A 7450-nucleotide genomic window follows, 5' to 3' on the forward strand; every position below is an offset into this window, starting at 1 on the left:
TTTTTTTTTTTGCAGAACCGGGGATTGAACTCAGGCCCCTGCACTTGCCAGGGAAGCGTTTATTCCACTGAGCTATCTCCCCAGCCCCTATTTTTACTTATCTTTTTTGCAGTGCTGGTGATTGAATACAGGGCCTTACACACTAGCCAAGTGCTGTACACTAAGCTACATCCCCAGTCCTGTCTCAAGGTTTAAGCATTCAAATCCCATAATTTCTTTATTCATCTCCTATAATGAACACCTTTTGTTTGTTTGTTTTAGTATTGGGATTTGAGCCCAGGGCCTTTGCACTGAGTGAGCTATATCCCCAGTTCATTTTTTTGTTTTGACTTTGGAGACAGGTTCTGGCTAAGTTGCTCATGCTGGGCTCAAATTTATATTCCCTGCCTCAGCCTCCCAAAGTGCTAGTATTTCAGGCATGGATCACCACCATGAGCCACTTTAATATTAATGTTTGTTTCCTAGTTCAGTGACTGCCTTTATTGTAGGATTGTTGGTCTGCTAGCTCAGTGACTGATACCAGGATCATAAAGCTTTGCCTTTAATCTTCAGGAAACTGTAGCTGCCAGGCTTTCTGTTTCACTCTTGCGTCACACCCAGCTACTACCTGCAGACAAGGCCTTCTATGAAGCAGGCACTGCCACCAAGGTGAGTTGAACAGGAAGGGTGGGGCTAAAGAGGTACAGAAATCCAGTTGAAAGATAGAATATCCCTGAGCAAAGCTGATTATGGGTTTGATGTTATGGAAGATGAAGCTGTCTTGTATCTGTGCCTGGAGTTTTCTCCCGGCCTAGAGAAGTAGCACCCTGCTCAGCTTGCTCACTCACATGTGCAACTTTTCTCTGTTGTAGGCTGTTGGCTGGGAGAACATGGCCTTCATTTTCCTCAACCGCTTTTTGGATCTGACTGACGTGAGTAGGGAAGTTGTACCAGAGGTTAGGTTGTGCCTGTCACAGGCTGTGCCTGGCTCATGGTTACCCATTCTGCTGCAGGCCATTGAAGAAGGTACACTGGATGCCCTTGACCACTCGGATTTTCAGGACACAGACATTCCCTTTGAGGTGTCCCTCCCAGCCAAGCAGCATGTACCAGTAAGTATGGAAGGTTGAATGGCAAGGCCTCACCAGGAGTGCTTTGAGAAGAGAGCCTTGGTCTACTTACTGTCTTTGCAAGGACCTCACTACTCAAGTGAACATCAAAACAGTGACTTTGTGCCCCGTGCAAAGCAGATCATCAAGACTGAAAGCTAGTGTATATGGATGAGGGCTTAGCAAACTCCCTACCCAACCCCCCCCCATCCTGCCGTACTTTAAGCTGCTGCTTGCTCTGTCCTCAGGAGACCCAGAGAGAAGAGGTCCGAGACTGGGTGCTCACAGTCTCCATGGACCAGCGGCTGGAGCAGGTTCTGCCTCAGGATGAGCGTGGCACTTATGAGGCTTCCCTAGTAGCAGTGAGCACTGGAGTTCGGGCATTGCCCTGTCTCATTACAGGTATGAAATCTGTAATCGTGTGGTAGGGTGGAACTGGAGGGATCAAGAATCTTTCATGTTAATTTAGTAAAGGGTGCACAAGGTGGGAGTCACTCTACCCTAAGCTACTCTTCTTTCAGTGTCCACCCTCAATCTGTTCAAACCCTTGTTCATCTTTTTTCTCTTCCCTTCAGGTTACCCCATTCTGAGGAACAAAATTGAATTTAAGCGACCAGGAAAGGCTGCTGACAAGGACAATTGGAATAAGTTCCTTATGGCCATCAAGGTTAGAGGGGGAAATGTAAAGGCTGAGGTCAAGGGACAGAACTGGGGGAGGGTACCTGAAAGGTGGCTAGTGTACTCCAGAAGACACATGCAAACCCTGCAATGGACTGATTTTCTTTGCTCCAGCTCTGAGGGGCACCTCTGTGTTCTCTCCTTTGCTCACAGACCTCCCACAGCCCAGTGTGCCAGGATGTACTGAAATTCATCAGTCAGTGGTGTGGAGGGCTCCCCAGCACCAGCTTTTCCTTTCAGTGACTGGGAGAGCTGAGGAATAGTTTGGGCCTCTTTTTCATTAAAGTTTGTTAACTAATTGAAACCACTGTGTTCTCTGACCATAGCCAGCTGCAGCACTAGCACGGTACCCTTTCCCTTCAAAAGAACTGTGATCAAGTAAAAGAAAAAAAAAATTTTTATTACATTAATTTATGTCCTTCTGGAATCAGGGCCCCTGGCTTAGTGGAAAAGCACTTGTGGGCTGATAGCCCTTGCTGACAAAACAAGAACCAATCTGAGTCGGGGGAAGCAGCAGAAAACACCGTGCCATAAACCAGGCAAGGTGGCACACGTCTGTAATTGCAGTATTCTCTGAGGCTGAGGCAGGAGGATCCACAAATTGGAGTCCAGCCTAGGCAACTTGATTCAGCAAAACTCTGTCAATAAAAGGGGGTCGGTGTAGCACAGCGTGAAGGCCCTGGGTTTAACGTCCAGCACACACGCACACACAAAAAAACCAGCCACAGGCTTGGAATGCTTCCCTGCCCTCTACTCAAGTCCAGCTCTCCACCCTCAGAACCCTTTACCTGTCCTAAACCCAGGTTTTCTGTGATGCTCGCGGTTCATGATGTTCTTTCAAAAGCTTCACATTTTCCTGCCATTTACATTTAGGAGGTTCAAGCTCTGTGAGTTCCTCTAGCTACAGAAGAGAGTGTGGTTAGCATCCTGCCTAGAATGATACACACCAGCTCCTTTACAACACAGCCAGACTGCATGGGATGAACCCTTCCTTCTCTTCTTCCTTACCCGTGCCTGAAAGTCTTCCTTCTTGCAGGGCCCAACTCCCCGTAGGGTGAGCGCAGCCACACAGCAATAACCAGATAGTGCAGCCTCAGCTGCAGACATGAGCAGAGAAGGGATCCAGAGAGCCAAGGCCGTGTCCTAAAAGCGAAAAAGATGGGATTCTAGGAGGGACTGGGACAGGAGAAATAAAAATACAGAAATTAAAAGGGCAGGGCCTCAGTTTTATGGAAGGTAAGAAGGAAGAGAATAGTCTTACAAAGATTCTCGTGGGATCAAATGGGCAGTCGGTGTAGCCAGACCCCTGGTCCAGAGGTATGGAAGGATCCAGCAGTCCTGGATGGCAATCAGCAATAAGACGGCGGCCACCGTTAGCCACGGTGAGTGACACTGCTAGGAGGAGGCCCACGGAGCAGGCAGCAGACACAAGCAGGTTTGCCACGGCCAGTGCCAGCAGGACCCAGTGCTGGTGGGGCAGAGGCCAAGTTGAGAAACCTGGGCCCCACCAAGTCTCCCACTGACGAGACCCTCGGTTTCTCTGAGGCTGCTCCTGCAAGCTGAGGATAACCCCCCACCCCAGCGCGGGTGCCCTCACGCTCCGGAAGACTCCTCTCACCAGTGGTGGGCGAAATAGGTTCCTGGATGCCAACAGGGCCACAAGTCCCACAGAAACGCTCTGCGGAAGACATTAAGCCTTTGGCTCTCTGGCTATAGGCATGTCAGACCGGTCAGCCCGCCCACCCACCGTTCTCACCAGAAGCCCAGAGCCCACGGAGATGATGTTGGCGGTGGTGTACTCCGGTGTGACGGCGCCGCGGGGATTGGCCACATGCCGCAGGACGGTACCATGCAGCACAGCCCCCAGGAGCAGGTTCAAGTGTCCCACCAGAATCAGCGCGAGGCCCACGCGCATCAGCCGCCGGGGGCCCCGGAGGACATCTGCAAAGTAGGGGGAAGGGCAGGCCTAAGCACAAAGCCGGGCGGCCAGGGGGCCAGGGCCATGCAGCAGGGCCGGCTGCAGCCCTGAAGGCGGGCTGAGGGGTCTCCAGAACAGGAGCAAAGAGGAGCGGAAGTTACCGAACAAGCAGAGACGGCAGCACCCCATTCCGGGAGCCGCTTGGCGCCGCCGCAGGGCAGCTCTACCTGGTCCCCGCCCCACTCTCCACTTAAGGCCCCGCCCCTGGCCACAGGGCAGCCGGGCACCACCCTCCACCTCGAGGCTCCGCCCCACGCCGCCCCACCTGGGCCAAACCTGGCCGGGCCGCAGGCCCAGCAGAGCTGTGATCTGGGCGCAAGTACAACACACGTGCGCACACACACACACACACACACGCAAGCACGCACACACTAACTCAAAGACGGTTTTAGCAAAAAGTAGACTTTATTACAGCAGCAACTGAGGCGAATCGAATGGCCCCCCCCAGGGCCACCACTGCAGCACCACCTTTCTCTCCCGCCCTTCCACCCCAGCGGGATTGTAGGACTCAGCTCCCCAATGCCCAGGGGCCTCCTGTCCACACAGGCTGGGCGGGAGCCGGCAGGTCAGCTACTAGCCCCCCAGCTAAAAGGCGGCTGCTGAGAAGACCCAGGCCCACATCTGTGCAAAACAAGTAAACAAAGTGCAGAGGGGAGGAAGAGAAGGGAAGGGGCAGGAGGATGCTCAGAACAAGGAGCCCCCAAGTCCTCCTGAGTAATAGAGAAGGGGCTTCACAGGGTAATACTGACTGGGGGAGGGGAAGGAGGGCTGCAGCACATCCAGGGACAGCCACAGCCCAGATAAGGGCCTGGCCGAGTGAACTCTAGGAGGAGACAGTGACAGCGGCAGAGCTGAGGGTACTGTTCCTGGCAAAATTGAACTTGTTCAGGGTCTCCTCCAGCAGGGAAGTGAGCCGGCTCTGGTCAGCCTGGGGGGAGAAACTCAATGAGACAGGAGCTGAGAGCAAAGGGGAGGGCAGCAGCTAGGGCAGAGGAAGCTCACCTCACTAATGAAGCCCAGCTGCACCAGCTCTGCTGCCAGTTCAGGGATGTTCTCATCTGACAGAGAGAAGCAGGGTGAGTGCTGGACAGGAGACAGGGCAGGGAGCCCTTCAAAACAACGGACCCAACCCAACCATCAACCTCAGGGTGGGGGATGTCAATGTGCTACTGCCTTGTCAATTCCTCTCTACCCCCAATATGGCTCTCAGGGACTTGCCATCCTCTAAGGGAAAGGGGAAGACTCACTTGGCATCAGGTCACAGCTCAGGTGCCGGTTCAGTTTGTCTTCCAGCTTCAGCAGAAGTGTCAGCTAGAAAAAAGAACAGACTAAGGCTCCTTTCTCTACCCTCCAGCCACCCAGCACTATGCAGCCCGACCCTCAGCCTTACATGGTGTTTGACTCCTTCCTCCACTGACTCAATGTTGCACTGCATCAGTACCACCTAGGACAGGAAGGAAAGCACAGGATAGGGTGGGTGGTCACCACTGTGAAGCTCCCCACACAGGGAAGCTGGTCCAGCCCACACAACATGTGCAAAGAAGGCAGAAGTACTCTTCACTAAAGGACAAAGCCTTATTTAATACGTCCCTTCTCCCATAACATGGACACAATGACACTCAGCCCCCACCTTGCGGGTTTCCACTTCCGCTGGCTCAGGTGTTGGAGTCTTGACAGAGGGGGGTACAACAGGTGATGTCACCTCCTCCTGCTGGGGCTGCTGGGGCCGAGGCAGGCCAAAGGCTGTCAGAGGGTAGATTCCATTCCTGGAGGGAAATGAGACAGGTCTCAGGGGCACTGTGAATGCCTGCACAAACTTGCTCCCAATTCCTCCAGCAAACCTGCCCTCCCAGGCTTTTCTCACCTGACATCTTCAAGGAATTTGTCTAATTCCAGAGCTGGTGACTGGGAGTACCTAGAGAAGAAAGGAAACATGATGGAAGGAAAGCAAAAACAAAACAGCAGACTCAACCCTTCCCAGATAATGGGCACTTTAAAGAGCCCTGGGATGGTAATAACCAATCTGTCCCTTTTAGACCCTCTCAATTTTACTCACAAAGTCTGAACTGGTTCTCTTCCTGGTCCAGCAGGGATTTCAGCCAGTACAGCACTGGTATCCATGTTTTTGGTGATCTCCTCCAGAGCATTCTCTGGGATCATGTCTGAAGGGCATGATAGAGTGGGCTGTTATGGTGGGCTAGGACAGGGTCAAGAAGGCATGGAGGCACAAGGGGTAAAGAATTCCTTTGAAAGTAGGAGGGGAAAGAGAGCCTTCCAGTGAGTTATAAGGCTCCCTGAAATAATGAGCTAAAAATTTCTTTGCAAGAAATTTTTTAGCAGTGTCAAGGGGACTCACGTTGGTGTCCCACAATACAGTGAGCAGCAAGGAGTTTGAGTGAGGGCACTTCAAACAGTGCTGGGTGGAACAGAAGTTCTCTGGCTGTTGGTCTTCGAGCAGGCTCAGGTTGCAGGCACTTTTGAATGAACTCCTAAAAAAAAGAATGGGACCAGGCATCCAATATACCCATCCTGTGCTCATCATACACTCATCACAAGGCTTGGACAAAAAAAAACCACACACACAAGGCTTGGTACACACTAGATGCTTAGAAACTATTGAAGAAACACACTGATAAATGTGTCTGAAAGGGCTTTGAAAATATAAAGATATGACTTTCTAGTTTTTATTTTCTGCTTTTCAACCAGCCTTTCTTTTTTGTTACTATTCAGTTTTCTTTTTTTGTGTGGAGCTGGGGATTAAATTCAGGCCCTTGCACCAAGTGCTTATTCAACTGAGCTATCTCCCCGGCCTCAGTTTTTTTTTCTTTTATTGGCCCACTTACTACTTTTCTCCTGAAATTCTCATCAAATTTAGTTTCTCCCCAAACTTAATCCATTATGTATTTTTCAAAATTTTATTTATTTATTTGATACAGGGTCTCACTACTCAGACTCCTAGTGATCCTCCTGTCTCAGCCTCCTCAGTGCTGGGATTACAGGAGTGTGCCACCACACTCAGTTTCCATGGCCGGCACAGTTTGCATGGCATGTGGCACCAGGAATTGAACTCAGGTCCTTGCACTTGCCAGGCAGGCACTTATGCCAGCAAGCTATCGCCCCAGTCCCCCACTGTGTAATTTTTTTTTTTTTTTCCTTTTGGTAAGTCTAGTAAAATTTCCTTTGTCCACTACAACTACTGAAGTCCCTGGCTTTCCCATGTTTCCTCTAGCCATTCTGTATATATGGCTTTTTGTACATGTGTTTTGTGGTCCCAGGACTCAAACCCAGGACTTTGTGCTAGCCAAGCAGGCATTTAGGCCACTGAGCCATATCCCTGGCTTTTCTAGCCATTCTGTTTCCTTTTCCACCTCTTGCAGGTCCCAGGACAATGAACCTACTTTTTTACTTCTCAGCTACAAGGCCAACAAGATCATATACCTAATTCTTCACTTGAGAAACACAGTACTTCCTAACGTGTACCAGAAGCGTACCCCATAGTGTCCTCAAGACTTTCACTAGTCTTCCTTCTTTTTTCTTCTGTTCCCCACCATGCTTCTCTAGTGAGCTGCAAACTATTTATGACCAGTCTATTAATAATACTCCTTAGTGGTCTGGAGAGATGGCTTAGTGGTCTAAAGCACCTACTTGGAACAAGCTTGGCAAAGCACAGGGACCGCGGTTCAGACCCCCAGCACCACATGCCAGC

The 7450-nt window shown here is 50.9% G+C and overlaps 3 protein-coding genes across 3 annotated transcripts in view; 1 reads left to right on the forward strand and 2 right to left on the reverse strand.

The window, feature by feature from the left end:
• Positions 1–2023, forward strand: part of Ift172 (intraflagellar transport 172) — a 40440-nt gene extending 38417 nt beyond the window's left edge. Inside the window, exons 43-48 of the mRNA XM_004627399.2 lie at positions 553–648; positions 852–911; positions 993–1091; positions 1337–1490; positions 1664–1755; positions 1920–2023. Coding sequence (XP_004627456.1) covers positions 553–648; positions 852–911; positions 993–1091; positions 1337–1490; positions 1664–1755; positions 1920–2009 — 591 coding nt within the window. The 3' untranslated portion in view covers positions 2010–2023. The remainder of the gene's footprint in view (positions 1–552; positions 649–851; positions 912–992; positions 1092–1336; positions 1491–1663; positions 1756–1919) is intronic.
• A 122-nt stretch (positions 2024–2145) lies between these two features.
• On the reverse strand, positions 2146–3919 carry Krtcap3 (keratinocyte associated protein 3). The gene is made up of 7 exons (XM_004627400.2): positions 3846–3919; positions 3523–3707; positions 3385–3444; positions 3028–3234; positions 2775–2909; positions 2555–2667; positions 2146–2404 (listed from the first exon to the last, which is right to left on the reverse strand). The coding sequence occupies exons 1-6, from the start codon at positions 3871–3873 to the stop codon at positions 2560–2562; spliced, it is 723 nt and encodes a 240-aa protein (XP_004627457.1). The 5' UTR covers positions 3874–3919; the 3' UTR covers positions 2146–2404; positions 2555–2559.
• A 211-nt stretch (positions 3920–4130) lies between these two features.
• The window catches only part of Nrbp1 (nuclear receptor binding protein 1), an 11632-nt gene continuing 8312 nt past the window's right edge, over positions 4131–7450 (reverse strand). The window contains exons 11-18 of the mRNA XM_004627401.3: positions 6101–6233; positions 5801–5906; positions 5609–5659; positions 5375–5510; positions 5135–5188; positions 4992–5055; positions 4747–4802; positions 4131–4672 (exon numbers count right to left, since the gene is read on the reverse strand). Coding sequence (XP_004627458.2) covers positions 4568–4672; positions 4747–4802; positions 4992–5055; positions 5135–5188; positions 5375–5510; positions 5609–5659; positions 5801–5906; positions 6101–6233 — 705 coding nt within the window. The 3' untranslated portion in view covers positions 4131–4567. The remainder of the gene's footprint in view (positions 4673–4746; positions 4803–4991; positions 5056–5134; positions 5189–5374; positions 5511–5608; positions 5660–5800; positions 5907–6100; positions 6234–7450) is intronic.

The sequence above is a fragment of the Octodon degus genome, unplaced genomic scaffold, assembly GCF_000260255.1.
Source record: "Octodon degus isolate 3935 unplaced genomic scaffold, OctDeg1.0 scaffold00019, whole genome shotgun sequence".
Lineage (NCBI taxonomy): Eukaryota > Metazoa > Chordata > Mammalia > Rodentia > Octodontidae > Octodon > Octodon degus.